The 27,700-nt window shown below is 40.6% G+C and overlaps 4 protein-coding genes across 4 annotated transcripts; 3 read left to right on the forward strand and 1 right to left on the reverse strand.

Moving 5' to 3' along the window:
- Nucleotides 1-2,461: 2,461 nt before the first annotated feature.
- LOC120423751 (protein transport protein Sec24C-like) lies at nt 2,462-4,738 on the forward strand. The gene is made up of 4 exons (XM_052707085.1): nt 2,462-2,539; nt 2,701-3,076; nt 3,130-3,659; nt 3,726-4,738. The coding sequence occupies exons 1-3, from the start codon at nt 2,462-2,464 to the stop codon at nt 3,306-3,308; spliced, it is 633 nt and encodes a 210-aa protein (XP_052563045.1). The 3' UTR covers nt 3,309-3,659; nt 3,726-4,738.
- Nucleotides 4,739-6,909: 2,171 nt separating this feature from the next.
- Nucleotides 6,910-8,010, forward strand: LOC120423752 (uncharacterized). The gene is made up of 2 exons (XM_039587666.1): nt 6,910-7,078; nt 7,161-8,010. Exons 1-2 carry the CDS (start codon nt 6,984-6,986, stop codon nt 8,008-8,010), a joined length of 945 nt encoding a protein of 314 aa, XP_039443600.1. The 5' UTR covers nt 6,910-6,983.
- Nucleotides 8,011-15,632: 7,622 nt separating this feature from the next.
- On the forward strand, nt 15,633-18,991 carry LOC120423740 (exocyst complex component 1). The gene is made up of 3 exons (XM_039587652.2): nt 15,633-17,638; nt 17,698-18,208; nt 18,275-18,991. The coding sequence occupies exons 1-3, from the start codon at nt 15,801-15,803 to the stop codon at nt 18,620-18,622; spliced, it is 2,697 nt and encodes an 898-aa protein (XP_039443586.1). The 5' UTR covers nt 15,633-15,800; the 3' UTR covers nt 18,623-18,991.
- A 5,113-nt stretch (nt 18,992-24,104) lies between these two features.
- LOC120423749 (uncharacterized) lies at nt 24,105-26,345 on the reverse strand. The gene is made up of 3 exons (XM_039587665.2): nt 25,568-26,345; nt 24,744-25,348; nt 24,105-24,669 (listed from the first exon to the last, which is right to left on the reverse strand). The coding sequence occupies exons 1-3, from the start codon at nt 26,046-26,048 to the stop codon at nt 24,202-24,204; spliced, it is 1,554 nt and encodes a 517-aa protein (XP_039443599.1). The 5' UTR covers nt 26,049-26,345; the 3' UTR covers nt 24,105-24,201.
- Nucleotides 26,346-27,700: the final 1,355 nt, after the last annotated feature.

Below are 27,700 nucleotides of genomic sequence, written 5' to 3' on the forward strand. Positions count from 1 at the left end.
TTTAAACTATAATCTTTATCGTAAATGCAATCTTTTCAACAATATATTTGCTTTGATTTATTTAAATAAGTTTTTTACGTATTTCAATGCCTTCGAATTTGAACAAATATTTTCCCTGCTAACGTATCAGTTACTGAGCCAGAAGAAAATTCATAGTCATGGATCACAAAAATCGGCGTTTTCAAACCAAAATTATAATTTAAGTGTAAATTTACATTCAAACTTTTATACAATGGTGCTCAAATATGTTGGTGTAAAATATTTTCAAATCATTCCTGTTCTTCAAGTGTTCAGCAGTGAATTCCATCATTGGGGCGTGGCTTATTATTGTAATGAGCATTTTCACTTTTTTTTGTCACAGTTACCAAGTTTTTTGTTTTTTTTTTATACAAGCTAAGGTCTATGTAGAACTATTTAAAAAATAAATTAGTAGTTTGTATTTGATTTTACACTAGCTTCTTCTGACATTTAAGTTTATTTCTGGCTCAGTAACTTTTACGTTATTTATGATGAAAAACATACATCCGATAATAAAGCTTCTCCTCCATTAGCTAAATCAGGCCTGACCAACCCTTTTTGCTCAATTTTTACATTTTTGATCGTCTAATTAACAATTGCCAACATTTTCATGATTTGTTTGATGGAATCGATTCTCATGTGGCTAGCGAACATAACTTTGATAAAAGTTTGAAAAAAATATACATACTAGTCATTTTTGTCTTCATTTTTAAGTCGAAAATCAATCCGGCTCGCGGGCCAGTTAAAAAAACTGAGATTAAATTACATTGAAATATACAAAAAATACTGATTTGATCAAATCAGCTGGAAATTGTTCAAATAATTACCGCTAACGTAAGCAGCGAAAATATAAAAAAAATAGTTTCGTAAATAGTAGGCAAATTCTTAGAGATTTAAACTCTGTAATCTTTCCTCTTTCACTATCCACCTTGAAGAGATGAATGCACAATGGTGTAAAGTCTCTATAATAATAATAAAAAAAAAACAATTCTTAGAGATTTGGAGTTCCTTCAATAATTTCTTTACTATTAATCGCTTGACATTAGAATGTTTTTTAGAGCAATTTTACAAAAACTATGGAACATTAAGGAAAAAACTCCTAGCGACATCCATTTGAATTATTTGAAAATTAATTATTTTTTTCTAAAGATAAATTCGTGTCTCATAATTGATTCTTTTAACTGAAGTCACGGACGAAATCACCCTGCTTACGCGTTCCAGAATTGATTGATTTTTTTTCAAACTGAAGTCCCAAACAAATCAAAAATGTTTTCTCTGCTAACGTAACAGTTTACTGGGCCAAGTGTTACTTCAGCAGTGAAAGCATAGGCCACGCCCCCACAACGTTGTTAGCAGTGAAAAAAAGTGAAGTCAGCAGGGAAAAAATCTGCCTATTTTTTTATTATGTTTTCAAAACATATTGGGGCATGATATATTTTTGTGGCTTTCATGTTTTTTCAATTAGATATATTGCCTACAAAATAATATTTTTCCCGATTGACCCCAGTTTTCGGTATTGGTCGATTTCCCTAAGGTGTCCATATAAGTTCGGGAAAAAATATCAAATGCAATTGAACTCTCAAACAACCGCATATGAGGTGAAAGCTTTGCCACCATACATGGCCCTGTAAAAAAAACATAAATCTGCGGTCTTCACAGCTATTTGCCCTGCTGACGACGTTGTGGGTCGTTTGCGGGACGTGGCCTACGTTTTCCCTGCTGAAGTAACACTTAACTCAGTAAACTGTTACGTAAGCAGGGAAAACATTTTTGATTTGTCTGGGACTTCACTTAAAAAATTGATTCTGGGACATACCTTCTCATTTATTTTTTAAATAGTTCTACATGACCTTAGCCTGTATAAAAAAAACAAAAAGCTTGGTTACTGTGAAGTTAGCAAGGAAAATGCTCATCATAATAATAAGCCACGCCCCAATGATGGAATTCACTGCTGAACACTTGAATAACAGGAATGATTTGAAAATATTTTACACCAACATATTTGAGCACCATTGTATAAAAGTTTGAATGTAAATTTACACTTAAATCGAGGGGGATGTCACTTCCGCGCTAACCGAGCGATAAAGCTTCCTTTTCAAACCTTTGCAGCGTTCACTTTCACCTTTCCGCTTTAACTTGCTTTAACGCGCGTTAACCGCGATAACTTGCTTTTTGGCTTGCCTTTTCTTGCGTTCTTGCATCACACTGCTCGATTTTTTTTGACAGTGAGAACTGTCAAGAGCAAATGACAGTTCTCGTTGTCAAATCATTCGAGCAGTTTGTTTTGATAGTCGAAAAAAGCTTTACCGGTTGAAGAATTCCGACTGGCTGCTGTAATCGTAGATGGACCATATTTGAGCCCAGAAATGGAACCGGTTTCACCGTTCCGTACTATCCACCTGCACTGGCACCACCGGTCCAGAATCGTCTTGATCCGGACAGCATGCCCTATTCGATTCAGGAAATAAGCAAGAATCAGCGGTCGTACGGTGGAGAGTCTGCGACGAACGCGGCCGGACTAGTGCGCCTTTGGTCACCACCAAGTTTTTCACTCAGGACCAGAACCAGGGATACTCTGGACAGTGTTTCATGCGTTCGTCGGTGTCCCACTTCCCGGTCAACACGGACATGATAAAGCAGAGTACCGTTCTATTCGAGTTGATCGTTTCACCGTTATAACAGTCCGTGCCGTCGAGAAGGAACTGGTCCATCCGATCGTCAATTTTGGCGAGTTGGGACCGATTAGATTCACGGCCTACATGTGTCCGTGAATCCAGTTCATCGACGGCGGACGTTGTTCCAGTGCCCGGAACGTACGACTTTGTGATCACCAAGGACTACTGCCGGAATAACACCCCGCCGAAGGTACTGGCGATGGTGTTCGTGATTGACGTGTCGTACAATAAGGTCAAGTCCGGGCTGGTTCATTTGCTGTGCGCGGAGTTCAAGAACAACATTCGTCACTTGCCCGTGGATGAGGGACAGGAGCGTGCCTCGATTAAGGTCCATGAAGCTTCATCACTTACAGCCCCAGATGGTGGTCGTCGGAGATGTCCAGGTAAAGGTTAACTTCTAAAAGCTTACACAGAACCTAACCTTCTCCTCCGACAGGAAATGTTCATGCCCTGCTGTTCACATCCTGCTCGGGCCAGCGCCAGCTGCGCGTGTTTAATCTGAGCCTGAAGACGTGCAACCAGTTGGCGGATTTTTTCCGCAGTAGCGACCTGGATACGACCAATCTGTTCTTCACCAAGCAGGGCCTGTTCAAGCTGCAGGATAACAAGCCGTAGGCAATCAAGGACAGCCTGATCATGAGGGCGGCCCAGATTCTGGCCTGCTACCGGAAGAACTGGGCATCGTCTACGTCAGCCGGCCAGCTCGTCTTGCCGAATTGCGTGAAATTGCTACCGCTGTACATTTAGTGTCTGCTGAGAACGACGTCTTTTCGAGGGGAATAAGGACCCCACTCTGCACGACCGATCTTACGTGATCTACTTTGTGCAGCGCAGGTGCTGACATTGGTTCCGGACTTTTACCCGTGGTTGACGCCGGTGCACGACGTCAACGTTGACGTCTCAAATGTACCCGCGGCCATCCGGTGCACGGCAGATAAGATGATGGAGTTGGTACTTACATTTTGGGTAAGAATTGAGCTCTGAGTTGTACAACAGAGTTTCACGCAACTAATCACCATCAACTTCTAGCAGAAAACGGTATTCACATGTTTATGTGGCTCGTCATGGGCCTGTGGAGGAAGCGTCTGCATCGAGCTGCCCGACGTGATGGCTGCTTACGGAGTATACGGAAGCTGCGGTTCGATTTTTGTCTTCAAAATTATATTTTATTTATTTTAAAGCGGCTTTACATTTTATGTCAATAAAGTATCTAAAACTCGTCCAGTAGTCGTCCCTTCTCCCTCTCCTTCTGTCACCGGATCATCTCGATTCAAGTCGGATACAATCCGCGCTTTTAGCCGACTTTCAATTTCACCGCCAATTCGACGGTCCGGATGTTCTGTATGTGCAAATGTAACATCCTAGAGCAGAACCAGAAACTGTTTAATTGTAATAAAAACACTAATTGAATTGAAAGTGAATTTTACTTTAAACAACTCGATTTATTCCAGATTGTTTTTTATTAGCTGAACCTGCCGCGGCGTCCTTTATAATCCGCTCTTTGCAATCCTGCGGTGGAATACCACACAGCTGGCGTTGAATCTCCAAATCGTGGTCCAAATTGAAGATATCATCGTGCACCGACACCACCAGGTGCCAAGTTCCGCTTCCTCCTTAACCACGACTTTCTGCTTCCGTACTGCGGCCTCCGGCTTACTTTTCGAGCATGAGAGACGACGCCTGGAATCCGGACCGACACCCGACAAATACGGACACGGTTGGGTCGCACTGGGCGTACGTTTCACCGGTGAGCCGCACTAAAATAACAATGCCCAGCAGGATGTGTCAATCGTCTTCCGGCAAGTCCACTTCCTCCAGGTTGATCCGTCGGGGTCCTCGCGATTCATTGTTTTCGTGATATTCGGCCGCATCGGTGCTGCCTGAATATTGCGTTCACTCCCGTGCACTTGCGCAACTTGTCAATTGCTTGGCAAACGTTTCACGATTGGCTGGGAGACGGTCACAATCAGGGCAAGAGCAGGAGATAGATACTGTAATGGACCCAGTATAGGCTTATCTACAGCCAAGCGCCTCGATTATCAGCCTACAAAAAAATAAAAATCACAATTAAAATCTGTTAATCGCACTGCTAAAAAAACATTACCAGAAAACTTTCCTCCTCCTTAAGTTTGAGTCAGGATTCTCCGCCAAAGTTCGTTTTCTTTGTGCCGCCGATCACACCCATCACACCTGGAATCCGGTTCGGTCCGGTCCGGTCGTCAAAACGTGCGCCTTGCTCTGTGAAATGTGGAGCCGGCATCACACCGGCGAAACTTTTCCGTCCGTTGATAAAAATAATCACAAATTTTGCTTTGTTTTTTTTTCTTTCTGTCAAAACTGCTTGAAAAAAACAAAAACAAATACCGAGTTGCCAAACATAACCAAAAACTGCTCGACGGCAAGGTTGCAAGATAGATTTCCCTGGTTCAAAGTCGAGCAGGCGCTGGTCGCTTTAACTCGCTTTAACGCGCGTTAACTTGCGATAACTTGCTTTAAGGTGGCGTTATGTGAAAACTCGGCACGATGAGTAGCGTTGATGCTTTTCGAGCTCGTTTTTGAGCGTTTTAGTGTGTTATCGCGGAGTGACGCCCCCCTCGACTTAAATTATAATTTTGGTTTGAAAACGCCGATTTTTGTGACTATGAATTTTCTTCTGGCTCAGTAACTGATACGTTAGCAGGCAAAATATTTGTTCAAATTCGAAGGCATTGAAATACGTAAAAAAACTTATATAAATAAATCAAAGCAAATATATTGTTGAAAAGATTGCATTTACGATAAAGATTATAGTTTAAAAAATCCTATTTACCTTAGCTGGGAAATTTCACTTTCCCTGCTGTCTTCACAATTTTTTCCCTGCTGACGATGTGAAGTGAGCAGGGAAATAGGATTTCAATGACGCCATCTGGTGGCCAATACGAGAACTAAAATTTCCCCTGCTAACGTTTCCCTGCTCAAGTAACATCAGTTTATTTGTGAATATAGCAAATTATCAAAATTGCAATATTTCAAAAAAATAAGGTATTTTGGCAACAATTTTGAGTACATATTTTACTTTGAGACATACTACATTTTCAAAAAAATATATTCTTAGTGAAGGCATTGAAAATTTAACATGATGTGGTTGAATCAAGACGATTTTAGAAAGATTTCAAAAATGAGCTATCGTCTATTATCGACGATATGATTACAATTCAAAAAAAAAAAAAGTCAGAAGTTTTATGTAAAAATTACTTCAGAAATTTCAAACTTCGCAAAAATAGAAAATATTGCTCAAAAACTGTTCCAACATTTTCTGTAAATGAAAATGGTGACAAAAATGGCGGCATTAAACATTTGAAGAATTAGAGAATTAAACAATTTTAAGATTTCATTTATTTTGTTGTTTGAACAATACTTGCATGAAATTATTATTCTATGCTGAGATGTGGCAAGGCTTAAAAACATAATCGAATAAATCTACTGAAGGAAAAAGTTTCAAAATATCCGAAATAGTTAAAGAATTTAAAAATTAATGAATTCAAGAATTGGGTACTAAAGCCTGTAGTGATGGAGCGTGACATGTAGAAATGTGAGCACCCCTAGCAGAATATCTTGTAGCGAACAGTAGTATTGGTGTGCTGGCATGTGCGAGAACTTGTATGGTAGTGTGAGTGACAGAAAGAAAAATAAATCAGTCTTCTGCTTTGCTTTGGCCATAAAACACGCGTTTTGAATTGGCATCCGAAATCCGCGAGAAAACGACCGAAATATGTCCGTCTGGTCACGACATCGAGAACGTCAAAATGAAAGATATTCTACAGTCGTATTAAAAGTTAAGGCTTTTAAATCAGTTAGTAAGGAGATTTTTAAAAACTTTACAAGTAAAAAATATTTTAAACAAGAAAAAAACTTTCCCTCAAGCTAATTTTAGCAACTTTTTAAATCAAAAATAAGTTACTTTTGTCATTACGGTAATATTTTTTTGTGTGATAGGTCCTTTTAAAAAAAACTCGGAAATGTTCTTAAAATTACCATGGTCGGGCTTTCAGTGTTTGCTATTTTGTTTGCTTTTCAATATTTTCATTTTCCCGTGTACTAACTGCTCCGTTTCAATACACGTTTTAAAGAACCAACTCATTTTAAATTTGCGATAACCCACATAACAACGAAATGTCTGGCACCACTTCCCGCTTACTGGAACTGTCAATGTCAGAACCGTCATAAATCTCAACGGGATCGAAAAATGGCGGTGACAACAGCAAAACGTTGATGTTTTTTTACTGCTGAAAAATCAAATTTTCCTCCACGATGGCCTCAGCGATGCTAGTAAATTCTGCCAAAACAACGTCGGAACTATGTTGCCGTTGCAACCTTCCAAAGGAAGCACCGAAAACCAGTTCAGGGTGAGTTAAATCCAGTCCAGTTGGCTTTTTTCGTTATGCCCCTTTTTGATTGAGTGCTGGAATTTTACGTCTTTGCTTGCAGGCCGTCCTCTCAGTTCCGCTACATTTGCCGCCTGTGTTTGATGCGTGCAGAGGACATTGAACCGATCTTTATCCATCCGGGCGATAAAACGCTGGCCAACAAGATATTTGCCTGCACCGGTGTGGAGATCGATGAAAACGTGAACGTTGGACCATCAAATATCTGTATGACTTGCAAGTCAACTATTTACAAGAGTTATCAGTTCCTGGAGTTGTGTCAGAGAAACAATAAAATTATCCAAAACTTGCTGGCGAGTCATGAGAAAACGGTCGAACCGAACGGCTCGTCCGGAAATGGGCTACGGATGGTCATTCGTACGGCACCGCAGCCACCGAGCACGTCAAACAAAAAATCGCCGCCAAAACGACGAAGGTTGAACTCGCGCCGAAAGTCGGTTCGCAGCAGTCGGGAATCATCGTCGACCAGTGCGAGCGACATCTCGTGGAGCGATTGCGACGAGGAAAAGGACGATCCGAACGAGGATGTGGACGAAGTTATGCCCTTCCGGCAGGTGGCGTACGATACCGACACTCAGGATGATTCGTTCAAACGAAAACGAGCAGAAGCAAGCAGCGAGGCCAGAGTTCCGTTGCTGATTATTCCACGGAATCGTCTAAATAGTACAACACGGGACGAAAGAACCGGTCGAACGTCGGCATCGTCAACGGTAGACCCGGCCGGACCCGACGATCAGTTCCAATGTGAGTTCTGCTACGTGTCCTTTCCGTATCGCTTGCAAATCCGACAGCACATTGATCTCCACCACGCGGACCGAAAGCACGAACTGTCTTGCAAGTCCTGCTCAAAAACATTCTTCACGACAATGGCGCAAACAGCGCTCCCGACGTGAATTATAGTGAAAATTTGTTTGCAAGGAAGAAATTGTGTGATGAAAATGTTCATTAAGTGAACATTTTGCTGTGGTGTTCGACTGCTTAGGAAGCCTTAATGGCGCGTGTGTCCCTCGCAGCAGGGACCAGTGAAAAAAAAATAATCCTAATTGTAATCGTGTGAAACAGGGATTTTGATTACTATCGGACGAAAATAACACGGAGTGTATTACCAGAGGAAATGATTTTATTGGTAAGTCAGTAGCGGCGAGATTGGCAAACGCTAACAAAAAAGAACAGCAAGACGGCTGCGTTGTTTGTTTTGATTATTTTCCCTGTTCAGTTCGGCGGTGTTAGTTATGGTTGAAGTGGGACCGACACTTGTGTAAGCATTCTTATTATAGACGCTCTACTATCAGACCGATGTCAGGCCGATGTTTGACCAAAAAGTTATTTTATGTAGGATGAATGCTGAAAGTCGCATATGTGCAATAAAAGTACGCGGCCTCGAATTGCATACCGCACTTTCGACTTAATACGTGCTGTGAAATCCCATACTTTGTATCGTTTTTGCTGTTGTTCTTTACCAATCGTTGGGAATGTTGTTAGTTTTATTTTCGACTGCTCTACACTTGCTGATAATAGCTGGCAACAATGTCTACGGCACATTCTTAAATGCCGCGCGGCGTTTTAATTGTAAGAAACAGACAGTATTTTGTGGATGGCGCCGAACAAGATCATATCCGTGGTTTTAAAAATAGATGCTAAAGTAGTTTCTGTCAAGTTTTCTTACAAATAACGACTCCGCGAAGGCGAGTGGTTCAATTAGAGCCGAAACGTCAATATAGTAAACCAGTTTTGATAACCATCAAAAGTGTATGATGGGCATGTAACATTGTTGATGGTTTTTAACAATACGTTTTATGTGAATTTCTGGTAACTTAAGTGTACATATTTTTTATGGATGTGCCCTTTAGGTTGCGGGTGCTGTGTTCAAAAGGAAATCAAATTCGTTCGTCATTACTTACATGCGTTTCAACTCTGTCTGTAAACAAAGTTGTCTTGAGATTCCTTAGACGATTGGGCGGTTGATTGTGAGTATTTTGAGTATGAGAACCATGCAAAGGTAAGAAAGATTGTAAGAATTTCGAAAGAGTAGAGCTTGGAAGTGGACTAATAAGCTTGAGTCCCCTGAGAGGGTAGAGCGCGGAAGTTGGATCAAAAAGCTCGAGTCCCCTGAGATACCCTGAGCGCGGAAGTTGGATCAAAAAGCTCGAGTCCCCTGAGAGGGTAGAGCGCGGAAGTCGGATCAAAAAGCTCGAGTCCCCTGAGAGGGTAGAGCATAAATGAAGGACCAGTAAGCTTGAGTCCCCTGAGAGGGTAGAGCGCGGAAGTTGGATCAAAAAGCTCGAGTCCCCTGAGAGGGTAGAGCATGAATGAAGGATCAGTAAGCTTGAGTCCCCTGAGAGGGTAGAGCGCGGAAGTTGGATCAAAACGCTCGAGTCCCCTGAGAGGGTAGAGCATGAATGAAGGATCAGTAAGCTTGAGTCCCCTGAGAGGGTAGAGCGCGGAAGTCGGATCAAAAAGCTCGAGTCCCCTGAGAGGGTAGAGCGCGGAAGTTGGATCAAAAAGCTCGAGTCCCCTGAGATACCCTGAGCGCGGAAGTTGGATCAAAAAGCTCGAGTCCCCTGAGAGGGTAGAGCATGAATGAAGGATCAGTAAGCTTGAGTCCCCTGAGAGGGTAGAGCGCGGAAGTTGGATCAAAACGCTCGAGTCCCCTGAGAGGGTAGAGCATGAATGAAGGATCAGTAAGCTTGAGTCCCCTGAGAGGGTAGAGCGCGGAAGTCGGATCAAAAAGCTCGAGTCCCCTGAGAGGGTAGAGCGCGGAAGTTGGATCAAAAAGCTCGAGTCCCCTGAGATACCCTGAGCGCGGAAGTTGGATCAAAAAGCTCGAGTCCCCTGAGAGGGTAGAGCGCGGAAGTCGGATCAAAAAGCTCGAGTCCCCTGAGAGGGTAGAGCATGAATGAAGGATCAGTAAGCTTGAGTCCCCTGAGAGGGTAGAGCGCGGAAGTTGGATCAAAAAGCTCGAGTCCCCTGAGATACCCTGAGCGCGGAAGTTGGATCAAAAAGCTCGAGTCCCCTGAGGGGTAGAGCGCGGAAGTCGGATCAAAAAGCTCGAGTCCCCTGAGAGGGTAGAGCATGAATGAAGGATCAGTAAGCTTGAGTCCCCTGAGAGGGTAGAGCGCGGAAGTCGGATCAAAAAGCTCGAGTCCCCTGAGAGGGTAGAGCGCGGAAGTTGGATCAAAAAGCTCGAGTCCCCTGAGATACCCTGAGCGCGGAAGTTGGATCAAAAAGCTCGAGTCCCCTGAGAGGGTAGAGCGCGGAAGTCGGATCAAAAAGCTCGAGTCCCCTGAGAGGGTAGAGCATGACTGAAGGATCAGTAAGCTTGAGTCCCCTGAGAGGGTAGAGCGCGGAAGTTGGATCAAAACGCTCGAGTCCCCTGAGAGGGTAGAGCATGAATGAAGGATCAGTAAGCTTGAGTCCCCTGAGAGGGTAGAGCGCGGAAGTTGGATCAAAAAGCTCGAGTCCCCTGAGATACCCTGAGCGCGGAAGTTGGATCAAAAAGCTCGAGTCCCCTGAGAGGGTAGAGCGCGGAAGTCGGATCAAAAAGCTCGAGTCCCCTGAGAGGGTAGAGCATGAATGAAGGATCAGTAAGCTTGAGTCCCCTGAGAGGGTAGAGCGCGGAAGTTGGATCAAAACGCTCGAGTCCCCTGAGAGGGTAGAGCATGAATGAAGGATCAGTAAGCTTGAGTCCCCTGAGAGGGTAGAGCGCAGAAGTTGGATCAAAAAGCTCGAGTCCCCTGAGAGGGTAGAGCGCGGAAGTCGGATCAAAAAGCTCGAGTCCCCTGAGAGGCTAGAGCATGAATGAAGGATCAGTAAGCTTGAGTCCCCTGAGAGGGTAGAGCGCGGAAGTTGGATCAAAACGCTCGAGTCCCCTGAGAGGGTAGAGCATGAATGAAGGATCAGTAAGCTTGAGTCCCCTGAGAGGGTAGAGCGCGGAAGTCGGATCAAAAAGCTCGAGTCCCCTGAGAGGGTAGAGCGCGGAAGTTGGATCAAAAAGATCGAGTCCCCTGAGATACCCTGAGCGCGGAAGTTGGATCAAAAAGCTAGAGTCCCCTGAGAGGGTAGAGCGCGGAAGTCGGATCAAAAAGCTCGAGTCCCCTGAGAGGGTAGAGCATGAATGAAGGATCAGTAAGCTTGAGTCCCCTGAGAGGGTAGAGCGCGGAAGTTGGATCAAAAAGCTCGAGTCCCCTGAGAAGGTAGAGCATGAATGAAGGACCAGTAAGCTTGAGTCTCCTGAGAGGGTAGAGCGCGGAAGTTGGATCAAATGCTTGAGTCCCTTGAGAGGGTAGAGCATGAATGCAGGATCAGTAAGCTTGAGTCCCCTTAGAGGGTCGAGGACGGAAGTTGAATCAAAAAGCTCGAGTCCCCTGAGAGTGTAGAGCCAGGAAGTTGGATCAAAAAGCTCGAGGTGGGATAAAATGATGATGTTGTTGGAATATTTGGAAAAGGAAATTCCAAAAAACGTGATAACAGATGGATATTATTCAACTGGTTGAGACAATTTTCAGTTTTAAATCTTTCCGAAGTGATGATTTAAGAAACGATAGGTTTGTAGCCTACACGACTTAAATTGGAGCTCATGATTGGATTCCAGGGAAGATGCGATAAAATGATGATTTTGTTGGAATATTCGGAAAAGGAAATTATTCAATTGGTTAAGACAATTTTCAATTTTAATCTTTTCGAAGTGATGATTTAAGAAACGATAGGTTTGTAGCCTACACGACCTAAATTAGAGCTCAGGATTTGATTTCAGGGAAGACGTGATAAAATTATGATGTTGTTGGAATATTCGGAAAAGGAATTTCAAAAAAAATATGATAACAGATGGAAATTATTCAATTGGTTAAGAAAATTTTAGATTTTCATTCTTTGAAGTGGTGATTTAAGAAACGATAGGTTTGTAGCCTACACGACTTAAATCGGAGCTCATGATTGGATTTCAGGGAAAATACGATAAAATAAGATGATGTTGTTGGAATATTCGGAAAACAAATTTTCGAAAAATTATGATAACAGATGGAAATTATTCAATTGGTTAAGAAAATTTTGATTTTCAATCTTTTGAAGTGGTGATTTAAGAAACGATAGGTTTGTAGCCTACACGACTTAAATCGGAGCTCATGATTGGATTTCAGGGTAGATGGGATGAAATGATGATGTTGTTGGAATATTCGGAAAACGAAATTCCGATAAATTATGATAACAGATGGAAATTATTCAATTGGTTGAGAAAATTTTCGATTTTTTTTTTTTTTTAGAAGTGATGATTTAAGAAACGATAGGTTTGTAGCCTACACGACTTAAATTGGAGCGCATGATTGAATTTCAGGGAAGATGGGATGAAATGATGATTTTGTTGGAATATTCGGAAAAGGAATTTCCAGAATTGTGATAACAGATGGAAATTTTTGAATTGGTTAAAAAAAAATTTTGATTTTCAATTTTTTCGAAGTGATGATTTAAGAAACGATAGGTTTATAGCCTACACAACTTAAATTGGAGCTCATGATTGGATTTCAGGGAAGATGTGATGAAGCGATGATGTTGTTGGAATATTCGGAAAAGGAATTTCAAAAAAAAAAATTGATAACAGATGGAAATTATTCAATTGGTTAAGAAAATTTTCTATTTTCATTTTTTTCGAAGTGATGATTTAAGAAACGATAGGTTTGTAGCCTACACGACTCAAATTGGAGCTAATGATTGGATTTCAGGGAAGATGCGATAAAATAAGATGATGTTGTTGGAATATTCGGGAAAGGAATTTCCGAAAAAATGTTGTAACAGATGGAAATTATCCAATTGGTTAAGAAAATTTTCGATTTTCATTTTTTTTCGAAGTGATGATTTAAGAAACGATAGGTTTGTAGCCTATACGACTTAAATTGGAGCTCATGATTTGATTCCAGGGAAGATGGGATGAAATGATGATGTTGTTGGATTATTCGGAAAAGGAAATTCCGAAAAAATATGTGATAACAGATGGAAATTATTCAATTGGTTAAGACAATTTTCAATTTTAATCTTTTCGAAGTGATGATTTAAGAAACGATAGGTTTGTAGCCTACACGACTTAAATTGGAGCTCAGGATTGGATTTCAGGGAAGATGCGATAAAATGATGATTTTGTTGGAATATTCGGAAAAGGAATTTCCAAAAAATGTGATAACAGATGGAAATTATTCAATTGGTTAAGAAAATTTTCGATTTTCAATTTTTTTTTCGAAGTGATGATTTAAGAAACGATAGGTTTGTAGCCTATACGACTTAAATTGGAGCTCATGATTGGATTCCAGGGAAGATGCGATAAAATGATGATTTTGTTGGAATATTCGGAAAAGGAAATTATTCAATTGGTTAAGACAATTTTCAATTTTAATCTTTTCGAAGTGATGATTTAAGAAACGTTAGGTTTGTAGCCTATACAACTTAAATTAGGCTCACGATTGGATTCCAGGGAAGATGCGATAAAATGATGATTTTGTTGGAACATTCGGAAAAGGAATTTCAAAAAATGTGATAACAGATGGAAATTATTCAATTGGTTAAGAAAATTTTCGATTTTCAATTTTTTCGAAGTGATGATTTAAGAAACGATAGGTTTGTAGCCTACACGACTTAAATTGGAGCTCAGGATTGGATTTCAGGGAAGATGCGATAAAATGATGATTTTGTTGGAATATTCGGAAAAGGAATTTCCAAAAAATGTGATAACAGATGGAAATTATTCAATTGGTTAAGAAAATTTTGATTTTCAATCTTTTGAAGTGGTGATTTAAGAAACGATGGGTTTGTAGCCTACACGACTTAAATTGGAGCTCATGATTGGATTTCAGGGAAGATGGGATGAAGCGATGATGTTGTTGGAATATTCGGAAAAGGAATTGCCGAAAAATATGATAAAAGATGGAAATTATTCAATTGATTAGGAAACAATAGTCTTGTAACCTGGACTGGAAATTAAGCTTTTAGGAAGATTCGATAAAATGGTGAAAGTGATCGTTTCTGGGGCAATTTTCAAAAGAAATTTTAGAGAAAATGTGAAATGGGATGTGAAGTATGTGGGAATTTTATATGAATGTTATTTAAGTTGGCAAGGAAATTTAAGATTCTCAATCTTTTGAAATGATGATTTATTGTTGATTTGAACGAATTCATCATAGAATTTCAGCATATTTAAACTTACAATTAGATCAAATATTGTCTGATATGAGCCAAACGAGAAGTTTGGATTTTTTCTTGTATATTTTCAGATTATTGACCCATCGACGTGATACGTGTTGAGACCATTCAACAGAGACCAGAAGCCTGTGGGTTCGAGCGTGTATGGTTTCCAAGATCAACATCGTTTGGAAATCGAGGACAGGACGAGATTTGACGAGCATTCAGCTATAGAAGTGAACCGTAATCGAATGCAACGGAGGCAGCGACGAAATTGTGACAGCCGTGTGTAGTAAATTATTGTTTATGAAAAGATTCAGGTTTTTGCGGCCAGGTTAAAATTGGCTTTTCCTGACATAAGAATATAAAAAAAATAATGGCAAAAAAAAAGCAAAAAAAAGCAAATAGAATGATAATGTACAGCAATGATGTTTTTTACTGTAACAAAGGGATAGTTTTCTTTACAATTGTTCAAATAAAAAAAAGAAAAAAAAGGAGTGTAGGGGAGAACGAGGATGTAGTGATGGAGCGTGACATGTAGAAATGTGAGCACCCCTAGCAGAATATCTTGTAGCGAACAGTAGTATTGGTGTGCTGGCATGTGCGAGAACTTGTATGGTAGTGTGAGTGACAGAAAGAAAAATAAATCAGTCTTCTGCTTTGCTTTGGCCATAAAACACGCGTTTTGAATTGGCATCCGAAATCCGCGAGAAAACGACCGAAATATGTCCGTCTGGTCACGACAAAGCCCTATGCCAATTTTTATGTACAACGGTAAAAAACACGATTAAAAACCATTTCTGATCACTTTTTTTCATTTTAATGCAATTTTTTTTTTTGACAAGACAACATTTTTTCGATGGATCAACTATGGTCCCCTTGGAACGACCTGTCAAGTAGGAGCTTTTCTGTCAAGAAGGACCGCGAGGTTAATTTTTCAAAATTGATTTAAAAATCCATTTTAAGCTCTTTATGGTCGTACAAAGGGTCATTGTACTCAGAAAAATAAGCTTTATCGCTGTGAACAATAATATCAGCAATCTAAGCTTCATTTTAGGACCCAATTAGGGAGATCAAGAGTTCAAACAATGAAACATTCAATTTTGAGAATGTTTAGAATTTTAAGAAAAAAATGCCAAGAATTTTATATTTTTAGAATTTTGAGAACCTAAGAAGTACAGAATTTCACTAATTTTAAGAGTTTTAAGAATATTAATTAATTTAAGAATTTTAAAAAATTGAATTATGCTAGATGTTTAAGACATGTCATTGGAAATGAACCTTCCAAAATTGAAAAATCACCCCTCGCTCCCCTATTTTGACGTATCGCAATTTTTGCTGACTTGTCAATCTGAAACGACGACGAAAAATTATGTCAACAAAAACATTCGCTCGAAAAACCACCTACAAAAGTTGCTAGCGCAGATTCCGGGTTCCGAGAAAAACGGAAAAAAATACCCGGTGCAGTTTTATGAGGCCCCTCCGGCACTGCTCGCGGGAAGTGTTGTGGTAAAGTTGCGCGATGGCAGCCGGCATAAAGTTCCTGATCCAGAAGGAGGTGTTCGACGCGCTGGAGGAGCGAATTCTTTCGGTGTGCAATGTGAGCAAACTGCTGAAGAAGAAAAAGAGCTCGTACCTGTGTCTGGTGGCGTCGACGAAACCGCGGATCGTGGTCACGATCTGCCAGGTCAAGCAGTACGACAAGGGCGTGTGGAAGAAGAAGCGGACGTGGGCGCTGGAGGAGGTGAAGGGGGTCGATGGGCGGAATGAGTCACCGGAGACGCACGAGTTCGATGTGCAGCTGGAGAAGGTGTACCGTTGGTTTGCGGCGAACCTGCACGAGCGGCAGAACTTTATTACGGTGCTGTGGAAGCAGCTGGCGAAGCATGTGCGGGTGGAGGAGCGGCCGGTGTTTAAGAATGTGCCCAAGACGTGGCTGACGGAGCGGTCGCCGGAGAAGATGGTCGGGGAGGGGGGGAAGTTTGGGGGGATTGGGGTTGGGGGACGGGGTCAGGAAGAGGATGAGGATGAGCTGGACGAGATGGTTGAGAGTGAGGACTTTCACGCGTTGACGGAGAAGGAGGAGACGAATTTGAGCAAGTTGATTGGGGAGTGCGATTACGCGATTAGTAATGCGGAGTTGTTTATGGAACAGTTGGGGAAGAATTTGCAGGAGCTGGACGGGGCGAATATTCAGAGTGTGCTTGCGTCGGAGAAGCAGGTTGACGCGTTGATGGACCAAATTGAAACGGCTATTCTTGAGGCGGAAAAGGTCGAGAAGCGGTTGGACGATTACGACGAAATTCTGTGCCACATTCGGGACACGATGGAAAAGATGGGCGAAAAGAACCAGATGATTGAGATCGCCAACACAAATAATGTAAAATTGCTTCAAGAGTTGGAGAAGGTCGTCTCTCAGCTGGATCTTCCTCACGTGCACCAACTTGCGCTAAGCGACACGGATCTAACTCCGAAGGGACTCCCGGCTGCAATCGCAGCCGGTAAAGCTCTCCAAACAGCGATGAATAGTGACATCGATCCGGCACTGCTCCGGCTAACCGCCGTACAAGATCAGCGCAAGCGGTTCGAAAAGTGGAAAGCCAAATTCTCCCAAACCGTAAGCCGACATCTGAACAACCTGTTCATCCATCTGGGAAATCTGGGCGACTCGCAAAGTCCGCACTCCGGCACCGATATAAACCTCCCGAAGCACAACTCCGTCCACCGGGAGTTGTCCGCGTACGCCGAACTTATGCACTGGATGAAGGCGATGGACCGCAAAGCGTACGACGCCCTCATCAAGGTCTACACAAGCTCGCTGAGCAAGGTCTACGATCGGGACATTCGGCTTTTCTTCGAAGCGGCCAAGCAATCCATCTCCGTCAAACGGTTCGGCTCGCGCGAAGACCTCAACAGCAGTTCGATGAGCAACAAGCTGAAGCTGGGCCAACCCAGCAAACAGCCGGTTTCTCAACCGTACGGCATCCTCGGCATCAACCGGGAACTGTGGGGACCCGGCGCCGAACCGGTCGAGCGACAAAAGTTCGACTCGATCCTGGAAAAAGTCCTTGCCGAACTCGAACCGGTCGCGCTCAGTGAGCAGCACTTTTGCATCGCCTTCTTCCAGCTGGACGTGATAAGTCCGACCGGGAAGAACACTCAAACGACGCTGGACATGGCGGCCGCCATTCAGGACCGGGAGCAGCGAGACGAGCGGGATACGGCGGTGGTGGCGATTCCGCAGAAGCGGCTCGATCGGCAGATCAACGAAGATGTGCGGCGGATGATGGGCGAGCTGTTTAGCAATTTGGAGCAGGAGCTAAACAGCTTCATACTGAGCTTTGAGAAGCTGGACAGTTAGTAAGTGGCGATCTTTAGATGTCAATTGGATTCTTATTTATAAATATAATTCCTTCCAGCTACTCGCTGTACGTGCTGGTCCGCCTCACGCAGCACGTCATGTCCGCCCAGGAGGGTCAGTCCTTCCTCAGCATGACGTTCGCGTCGGCGCTGATCCACGTGAAGCGCAACTTTGACAAGTTTATGAACCTGCAGCTGCAGTCCATCCAGGAGGCAAAGGTGCCCAAGCGGTCCAAGTGTGGCCTGCTTCCGTACGTGGAGAACTTTGAGGAGTTTGCCGTGACGGCCGAGTCCATCTTCAAAAAGACGGAACGCCGCAACGATCTGGACAAGTGGCTGGTAAAGCTGGTGGAGGCGATCTTCGAGTACATCCCGGTGAACGCGATGGACCACGCGAAAACACCGCACCAGGTCGTCAAGATGGAGAACTACCACCGGATGCACTCGCTGCTGTCGCAGCTCAAGGTCGGCGTGCTCGAACAACTCAAAAAGGACGCCAAGATCCGTTACAACGACGCGTTGAAGGCTTACGTGACCAAGTACTTTGGACGGCCGCTAGAAAAATTGAACGTAAGAGAGCAAAAACCCCACAAAAAGTAAATTCTCACTCTAACACCCCCTCTTTAACCCTTCCAGCAATTCTTCGAGGGCGTCCAGCAAAAGGTACAGCAGGGCGTGAAGGAAACCGAAATCAGCTACCAGATGGCGTACTCGAAGCAGGAACTGCGCAAGGTCATCGCCCAGTACCCGGCCCGCGAGGTCAAGAAGGGGCTCGAGCAGCTCTACAAAAAGGTCGAGAAGCACCTGTGCGAGGAGGAGAACCTGCTGCAGGTGGTGTGGCGCGCCATGCAGGAGGAGTTTATCGCCCAGTACAACTCGCTCGAGCTGTGGATCCAGCGGTGCTACGCGGGCGCGATGATCACGCTCGATTTTACCATCAAGGACATTCTGGACTTTTTCTCCGAGATTGCGAGGTCGCACTAAAGTTTAAAAATTGTGTAACAAAAAAGAAAACAAAACTATTCCAAATTGGTATGACTTATCGAGCTCAGTTAACGAATATTTTATTAGAATTTAGCCCTAAGAAAAAGAAAACTTTGTTGCACCCTGTACTCTTATCGTTATATTTACACACACTCACTCAAACCCACACACAGTTTAGTCCTATGTGAAAAAACTACCCTTGAAAAAGGATGTAATTTATCGAACAAATTAAAAAGTTGGCCGTTAATGGCGAACGAAACAAAATATGGCAAATATTAAAACAATATCAATTAATTCGCTTATTACTTATATAATGAAAAATTGTATAGAAGTTATAAACTTATTAATAAAGAGAATTATAGATACGAACAGCGTATATTGTTTTTCTAAATTCATCCTTTTTTCAGAAGTTTTGATATTTCCTCTTCTCCTTTTCCGAATTTAAATAGAATTTTACTATTTACAGTCCAGACTCGATTATTCGAAGGCCTCGGAAAAATTTCACTTCGGATAGTCGGAAAAGATTTTTCTTTGTCTTGTTTCTAATTGTTGAGCTTAAATATTGACCGTTTTGGCCGATTTGGTCATTCTGGACGTTTTGATTGGTTTGGCCATTTTGGTCACATTGACCGTTTTGGTCATTTTGGATGTTTTGATCGTTGGTCTTTTTGATCATTTTGACCGTTTTGGTCATTTTGGTCTTTTGGTCGTTTTGGCGTTTTGACCATTTTGGTCATTTTGATCGTTTTGGTCGTTTTGACCATTTTGGTCATTTTGACCGTTTTGGCCGATTTGGTCATTTTGATCGTTTTGGTCATTTTGATTGTTTTGATCATTTTGGTCATTTCGATAATTTGGCCGATTTGATAATTTTGGTCGTTTTGGTCATTTTGACCGTTTTGGCCGATTTAATCGTTTGGACCGTTTTGGTCATTTAGGTCGTTTTGACCATTTTGACCATTTTGGTCATTTTGACCATTTTAGCCGATTTGGTCATTTTGGACGTTTTGGTAGTTTTGGCGTTTTGACCATTTTGGTCATTTTGATCGTTTTGGCCAATTCGGTCATTTTGATCGTTTTGGTCATTTTGATTGTTTTGATCATTTTGGTCATTTTGATAATTTTGACCGTTTTGGCCGATTTGGTTATTCTGGACGTTTTGGCGTTTTGACCATTTTGGTCATTTTGAACGTTTTGGCCGATTTGGTCATTTTGATCGTTTTGGTCATATTGATCATTTCGATAGTTTGGCCGTTTTGGCCGATTTGATAATTTTGGTCGTTTTAGTTATTTTGGTCATATTGACCGTTTTGGTCATTTTGATCGATTTGATCATTTTGTTCGTTCTGACCATTTTGGTCATTTGGATCATTTTGACCAGTTTGGCCGATTTGATCGTTTTGCTCATTTTGGTCATGTTGACTGTTTTGACCGTCTGGACCGATTTGGTCATTTTGACAATTTTGGTCATTTTGGTCGTTTTGACCATTTTAACCGTTTTGGACGATTTGATAATTTGGACCGTTTTGGTCATTTTGGCCGATTTGATCATTTTGGTCGTTCTGACCATTTTGGTCATTTGGAACATTTTGACCGGTTTGGCCGATTTGATCGTTATGATCGTTTTGCTCATTTTGGTCATCTTGACTGTTTTGACCGGTTTGGCCGATTCAGTCATTTTGATCGTTTTGGTCATTTTGGTCGTTTTGGTCATTTTGGTCGTTTTGACCATTTTAACCGTATTTGCCGATTTGATAATTTGGACCGTTTTGGTCATTTTGGTCGTTTTGACCATTTTTGTCATTTTGATTATTTTGACCGTTTTGGCCGATTTGGTTATTCTGGACGTTTTGGCGTTTTGACCATTTTGGTCATTTTGAACGTTTTGGCCGATTTGGTCATTTTGATCGTTTTGGTCATATTGATCATTTCGATAGTTTGGCCGTTTTGGCCGATTTGATAATTTTGGTCGTTTTAGTTATTTTGGTCATATTGACCGTTTTTGTCATTTTGGTCGATTTGATCATTTTGATCGTTCTGACCATTTTGGTCATTTGGATCATTTAGACCGGTTTGGCCGATTTGATCGTTTTGCTCATTTTGGTCATTTTGACCGTTTTGGCCGATTTGGTCATTTTGATCATTTCGATAGTTTGGCCGATTTGATAATTTTGGTCGTTCTGACCATTTTGGTCGTTCTGACCATTTTGGTCATTAGGATCATTTTGCCCGGTTTGGCCGATTTGATCGTTTTGCTCATTTTGGTCATGTTGGCTGTTTTGACCGTCTGGACCGATTTGGTCATTTTGACAATTTTGGTCATTTTGGTCGTTTTGACCATTTTAACCGTTTTGGACGATTTGATAATTTGGACCGTTTTGGTCATTTTGGTCGTTTTGACCATTTTGACCATTTTTGTCATTTTGACCGTTTTGACCGATTTGATCATTTTGGACCGCTTTGGTCATTTTGGTCATTTTGATCATTTTGACCGTTTTGGCCGTTTTGGTCATTTTGGACGTTTTGGTCGTTTTGGCGTTTTGACCATTTTCGTCATTTTGACCGTTTTGGCTGATTTAGTCATTTTGATCGTTTTGGCCATTTTGATCATTTCGATAGTTTGGCCGTTTTGGCCGATTTGATAATTTTGGGCATTTTGGTCATTTTGGTCATATTGACCGTTTTGGTCATTTTGGTCGATTTGATCATTTTGGTCATGTTGACTGTTTTGATCGTTTTGGCCGATTTGGTCATTTTGATAATTTGGTCATTTTGGTCGTTTTGGTCATTTTGGTCGTTTTGACCATTTTGGTCATTTTGATCATTTTGACCGTTTTGGCCGATTTGATCATTTGGACCGTTTTGGTCATTTTGGTCGTTTTGACCATTTTGGTCATTTTGGTAATTTTGACCGTTTTGGCCGATTAAGCTATTTTGGTCATTTTTGTCGTTTTGACCATTTTGGTCATTTTGACCGTTTTGACCGATTTGGTCAATTTGGTCATTTTGGTGTTTTGGTTGTTTTGGTCGTTTTGGTCATTTTGATCATTTTGATCATTTTGGTCATTTTAATCATTTTGACCGTTTGGCCGATTTGGTCATTTTGATCGTTTTGGTCATTTTGATCTTTTGGCCGTTTTGGCCGATTTGTTCATTTTGATCGTTTTGTTCATTTTGGTCATTTTAACCGTTTTGGCCATTTTGATCGTTTTGGTCATTTTTGGTCATTTTGATCATTTTAACCGTTTTGGCCGATTTGGTCATTTTGACCGTTACGGCTGATTTAGTTATTTTGATCGATTTGGTCATTTTTATCATTTTTGTTAGGGGAAGGTGGGGCAAGACGACCATATGGGGCAAGAGGAACAATCGCTAGTAAGGCCGTAATTTTTACAATTTTGATTATTTCCAGTATGAGGAATTGTTGCTAGCAATGCAATTAGCTGATTCTACTACCACATAACCGCCAAAACGACGTAAACGCCACGGGGAATGAGATTTAATGAAGTTTTTTTTCAAAACCTTTGTTTTCTTATAATATTTGGAAAGTACAAAATAAGGCTTAGGGTTCGATTTAAGGCTCATTTTCTCAAAATGCTATTTTTCCTAGATCAGTAGTGTCCCTACCAATGACTTGCACCTATTATAAAGTATGATTTAACTTTTGGCTATTTTTGTTGAGAGCCTTTAAAAAACCTTGTCCAGGTGGGGCAAGTGTACCATATGGATTTTTATTATGGAAAAAATACGAATTGCTGCAACATCATATTTTATTGGGAAATAAATACATAAAAGTACTTAAAAACTGATAAACAATTGATAAAAAAAATTCCGTACAAAATATAGTGATATTATGAAAATTTCCTTTTTTTCATCTAAGTAATAATTTGTTTTTGTATAAACGATCAATTTTTTAGTAAAATATTATTAATTAATCTAAAAATTAAAGAAACGTTTCAAATACATTCTAATCTGATGTACCTAAGTGATAACAGTTCAATTGTTAGCAAATTAACATGTTATTTCATGCATTGTTCCTCTTGCCCCAACGGGTTGTTCGTCTTGTCCCACTAGTTGAGAAGAACGTACGGAAAATCATTTTTTTTTAAATCAATTTTTTACATTAAAAAACAGGATTTTTTAAAAACTTCTTCTATCAAAGTCTTAGTCAAGACCTGGAATAAGATGATTATAAAAAAATCCGACAGATTTTTAACGTTTTTGATGGGTTATAACGAGCATTTCCTTAGCTTGTTACACTTGCCCCACTTTCCCCTACTTTGGTGATTTTGGCCAATTTGGTTGGTTTAGTCATTTTAGTCATTTTGATCATTTTGACCGTTTTCCGATTTGGTCATTTTGATCATTTTGACCGTTTTGGTCATTTTAGTTTTTTGGCCATTTTGGTCATTTTGATCATTTTGGCCTTTTGGCCGATTTGGTCATTTTAACCATTTTGGTGAATTTGGTGATTTTGGTCATTTTGGCCAATTTGGTTAGTATGGTCAATTTGGTCATTTGGTCATTTTGGTAATGTTGGTTATTTTGGCCGTTTTCCGATTTGGTCATTTTATCCGTTTTGGCCGTTTTGGTCTTTTCGTCATTTTGGTCATTTTGACAGTTTAGGGTTTGTCTACGCTCCGTATGAAAAACGGTTTTTTTGTATGAACAGTTATTGGCAAGAGGGAGTGGGAAGGGGGTGTAATTTTTTCCAAAAAGTGTTTACCTGGTTTACGGATGGCCCCATGACAGTGCACACGATATTCCATAAATTTAATAAGGAACTCATATAATTGTTAAATTTTGTACAAATAAAGAATACATAAAAATAACGACAGCCTTATTATTGGATTTTATGGCGCAAAAAGATGATTTTAGTGGCAAAAAATCAGACCTGCAAGTTTCTTAGTAATTGGAAGAGGTGAAAAAATTGGTGAATCGGTGTTGCTTCAAAATCGTTCTAACACAGTTTTTAATTATAATTAACATTTTCAAGCTTCAAAATGACCCTGAGAAACCTTTTTTCTCTTACATAAAAAAAATAATTAAACAAATATTTAATGAAAATAATTTCAGCAAAAAAATGTTTTGTTTGCCAAATGATAAGTAACGGCACTTCAAGTGTCCATGTTTTGGCACTTGAACGACGCGAAAATAACAACAGTAATCGTCATAAACAAACCCAAGCGAAGACAGTTTTAAACTTGACCCAGTAACGTGCCAACAGCTGGAGAGGCCATAAAACACCACCATATAAAGTGCGCAATTTTGACCTGTGAAAATAGATGACATTGTTCGTTGACCTACAAGGTGTTTGAAGTGAACAAATAGTACTGATGCATATTCATCATTTCCTGCATGAACCAATAGAGATCGGCGAAGGAAGTTTGAACAGGTCAACCATAAAAGAAAACGACCTTTTGGTGAATTTTCCGTTTTTTGGTTTCACTCTTTCCAAATGCGCGATAGACACTCAGTAAAAATCGTACACCTTGTTTACGTTCTATTTTGACTCTCCATTCACGAACCGAAATTTTATTACTCCATAAAAGGTGATAAATTAATTTAGGTTTGCACTGCTAGGGTGAATGACCAGCGCTGCCAGTGGTGCTATTATGCAGCGTAAAATTCCTGAAATGGTACAAAATTTCCTGCAAGTCTTGTTTGGAGATTCCCATTAACAGGTCGGTCCGTTCCACTTCCTGGCTACCGTCAACCTTCCGGATGTCGTTGGTCACGTTCTTCGCCACAAGTTGGTCCAAAAAATCAACCAGATCTACGTCGTCTCGTTTAGCGCGATTGACGGAACCTCGCAACGCTCGTATCAGCTGAACCAAGGGGCTGGTGGATTCCGCCACATCAACCGGAAGCGGGGCATCACTTGGAAGATCTTGCTGGGGTTCAGCTTGCAGGGGGAAGATCCGGTTCCACTGTTGCTCCAAAAACGGTGTCGTTAGTCCGAACGGTATCAACCGCAACGCTCGGACGCCGTTTACTCGGAAATCGTCACTCAACAGAGCTGTGTTGTGTCTGAAAATGGCCGCTTTCTGAAAACATCATGCATACATAATATTATAGTTTTTTTTTACTGTTGATTCGCGTTTGTATTGCAAAACTTGACCTTCTCAAACAGTCTCAGCTTGAAGTCCACATGGCACGTCCAGTACTGTAACGTGCCGACGTATTTGGCGCACTGCAGTATGCGTTGATCTAACGGCGTTAGCTGCAGCCGTTGGAACGCATCGCAGTCGGCTATGGTGGCCGCGACCTTGAGCGCGTGGGATACGATCTTGACGGTTTCCTCGTGGCTTGGCAGGTAACTTGGATCGTTGGAGAAAATCGACGGCACAAAACCGATCCACACGCGATTGTCCACGTTGGCGTTGCCCATGATCATGCCAAGCCGGGCGTTTGGCTTGACGCCCTCCTCTTCGTTGCATTCCGGACCGCGGATGAACAGTTCCGTCGGCAGCAGAACGGGACTCTGCGCTAGGGTAACATTCGACTCGGTGTGCAAAACCGGTGCCACAATTGGACTGCTTAGGGCGAAATCTACCGGGACGTTCCGGAGGGTTTCCAGCAGGGCCACGTTGGAAACGATTGACGAGGTCACCAGGTGGCGGTAGTCGTTGGCGCATCTGCCAGCGATGATCACGTCTTTGTCCGCGAAGATGTACTTCCGCGAGGCGCCCAGCTGGATCTCGACACCGTGAACTGCGGCAGCGGCTAAAATGAGCAAAACCCATTGGGAACCCATTGAATAAAAAATAATCCAAGCTGAGAACTCTAAATACTTCTATATTTTTTAAGATGGCAACAAAGTCAACGTAGATATATATTGAAATTAAGATTGATGTTATAGCTAAGTGAACACGACAAAAAATCTTTTTTTTTCTGTTATGGTTTCTTATCCAGCTATTAGTCACTTCTCCACAAACCACTCACCCAGATTATACAACAACCGAACCAGTCTAGCCCCGGTCAGCAGCTTCAAATTCGGGTCAATCGCATACAAGGTCTGCTGCTGCTGCTGCCCGGTGTCCACCCTCTTGCAGGTCCGGTTCCGTGCCGCACACGCAACTCCCGCCCGTTCCCCCCGGTGGGCAGGATCGACAAACTGGTAGCCCAACTGACGGGCACACTCCGTGAACTTGTCCGCCACTCGACGGCCAAGGTCGGTGATCGCCGCGTCGGCAGCAGGTTCAAGAATTCGTTCGCAGTGGTTTGACCGCAGCACCAGCACCAACTTCTCGACGTTTCGCTTGGCGAGGAATACGCCCACACTTTGCGCCACGTGGTCACTTCCGATTACGATGTACTGGTAGCGGTCTTCCAGGACGATTTCCTTCCGGGGTACCTTTTCGAGGCTGGCAAAGCACGTGGCGGTTAGCGATAGAAGTGCGAGAATGCACTTGCTTGCCCACATGGTTCTAGTATCACTAAAGACTTTCTTTACCGTTGTAAACGGAGGCACTTATGGACAAACACTTTTATAAGAGCTGATTTGGGGAATGTTTTGGCTGGGCGAGTTCCAAACATAAACTTTTAGCAAAGAGTAGGAAATATTTTCATTTGTTTTTTAAACACCTCTTTTCGAATAAAATTATTTTCATTGTTATCATGTACCACGAGAAGGATGAAAATAAATCAAATTTGTTGTTTTGAATACATTAGGAAGTTCATTGAACTTTTTTTGTAGCTTGCGTGGTACTGAAAATACTGCTTCTGGTTTTTTTTATTAGAGTAAGAAAAAGCCTTGATTCTTTGATGTTCAAAAGATTACAGCTGAAAATATTCAATAAATAGTATTGCTTTTGAAAATAAGTGTGCAGTATGCTATTTTCACACTAAAATATTGGGATTTCCAAGCGGACCATTATTTTAAAACATATTTTTGAAAGCTTTTTGTTTTTGTTTTTGTTTTTGTTTTTGTTTTTTTTTTGTTTTTGTTTTTGTTTTTGTTTTTGTTTTTGTTTTTGTTTTTGTTTTTGTTTTTGTTTTTGTTTTTGTTTTTGTTTTTGTTTTTGTTTTTGTTTTTGTTTTTGTTTTTGTTTTTGTTTTTGTTTTTGTTTTTGTTTTTGTTTTTGTTTTTGTTTTTGTTTTTGTTTTTGTTTTTGTTTTGGTTTTGGTTTTGGTTTTGGTTTTGGTTTTGGTTTTGGTTTTGGTTTTGGTTTTGGTTTTGGTTTTGGTTTTGGTTTTGGTTTTGGTTTTGGTTTTGGTTTTGGTTTTGGTTTTGGTTTTGGTTTTGGTTTTGGTTTTGTTTTTGTTTTTGTTTTTGTTTTTGTTTTTGTTTTTGTTTTTGTTTTTGTTTTTGTTTTTGTTTTTGTTTTTGTTTTTGTTTTTGTTTTTGTTTTTGTTTTTGTTTTTGTTTTTGTTTTTGTTTTTGTTTTTGTTTTTGTTTTTGTTTTTGTTTTTGTTTTTGTTTTTGTTTTTGTTTTTGTTTTTGTTTTTGTTTTTGTTTTTGTTTTTGTTTTTGTTTTTGTTTTTGTTTTTGTTTTTGTTTTTGTTTTTGTTTTTGTTTTTGTTTTTGTTTTTGTTTTTGTTTTTGTTTTGTTTTTGTTTTTGTTTTTGTTTTTGTTTTTGTTTTTGTTTTTGTTTTTGTTTTTGTTTTTGTTTTTGTTTTTGTTTTTGTTTTTGTTTTGTTTTTGTTTTTGTTTTTGTTTTTGTTTTTGTTTTTGTTTTTGTTTTTGTTTTTGTTTTTGTTTTTGTTTTTGTTTTTGTTTTTGTTTTTGTTTTTGTTTTTGTTTTTGTTTTTGTTTTTGTTTTTGTTTTTGTTTTTGTTTTTGTTTTTGTTTTTGTTTTTGTTTTTGTTTTTGTTTTGTTTTTGTTTTTGTTTTTGTTTTTGTTTTTGTTTTTGTTTTTGTTTTGTTTTTGTTTTTGTTTTTGTTTTTGTTTTGGTTTTGTTTTTGGTTTTGTTTTTGTTTTTGTTTTTGTTTTTGTTTTTGTTTTTGTTTTTGTTTTTGTTTTTGTTTTTGTTTTTGTTTTTGTTTTTGTTTTTGTTTTTGTTTTTGTTTTTGTTTTTGTTTTTGTTTTTGTTTTTGTTTTTGTTTTTGTTTTGTTTTTGTTTTTGTTTTTGTT

Source organism: Culex pipiens, chromosome 2 (genome assembly GCF_016801865.2).
Source record: "Culex pipiens pallens isolate TS chromosome 2, TS_CPP_V2, whole genome shotgun sequence".
In the NCBI taxonomy this organism is placed as follows: Eukaryota; Metazoa; Arthropoda; class Insecta; order Diptera; family Culicidae; genus Culex; species Culex pipiens.

Excerpts from the sequence above, each read along its gene's own strand:
- LOC120423751 (XM_052707085.1), top strand. The coding sequence starts at position 2,462 with ATGCCCTATTCGATTCAGGAAATAAGCAAGAATCAGCGGTCGTACGGT. Across the intron at positions 2,540-2,700 it reads CGACGAACGCGGCCGGACTA|TCCGTGCCGTCGAGAAGGAA; the intron begins GTGCGCCTTTGG and ends CCGTTATAACAG. Across the intron at positions 3,077-3,129 it reads TGGTCGTCGGAGATGTCCAG|GAAATGTTCATGCCCTGCTG; the intron begins GTAAAGGTTAAC and ends CTCCTCCGACAG.
- LOC120423740 (XM_039587652.2), top strand. The coding sequence starts at position 15,801 with ATGGCAGCCGGCATAAAGTTCCTGATCCAGAAGGAGGTGTTCGACGCG. Across the intron at positions 17,639-17,697 it reads TTTGAGAAGCTGGACAGTTA|CTACTCGCTGTACGTGCTGG; the intron begins GTAAGTGGCGAT and ends AATTCCTTCCAG. Across the intron at positions 18,209-18,274 it reads GGCCGCTAGAAAAATTGAAC|CAATTCTTCGAGGGCGTCCA; the intron begins GTAAGAGAGCAA and ends TAACCCTTCCAG.
- LOC120423752 (XM_039587666.1), top strand. The coding sequence starts at position 6,984 with ATGGCCTCAGCGATGCTAGTAAATTCTGCCAAAACAACGTCGGAACTA. Across the intron at positions 7,079-7,160 it reads GCACCGAAAACCAGTTCAGG|GCCGTCCTCTCAGTTCCGCT; the intron begins GTGAGTTAAATC and ends CTTTGCTTGCAG.
- LOC120423749 (XM_039587665.2), bottom strand. The coding sequence starts at position 26,048 with ATGTGGGCAAGCAAGTGCATTCTCGCACTTCTATCGCTAACCGCCACG. Across the intron at positions 25,349-25,567 it reads TCGGTTGTTGTATAATCTGG|CCGCTGCCGCAGTTCACGGT; the intron begins GTGAGTGGTTTG and ends TGCTCATTTTAG. Across the intron at positions 24,670-24,743 it reads AGCTGAGACTGTTTGAGAAG|AAAGCGGCCATTTTCAGACA; the intron begins GTCAAGTTTTGC and ends TGATGTTTTCAG.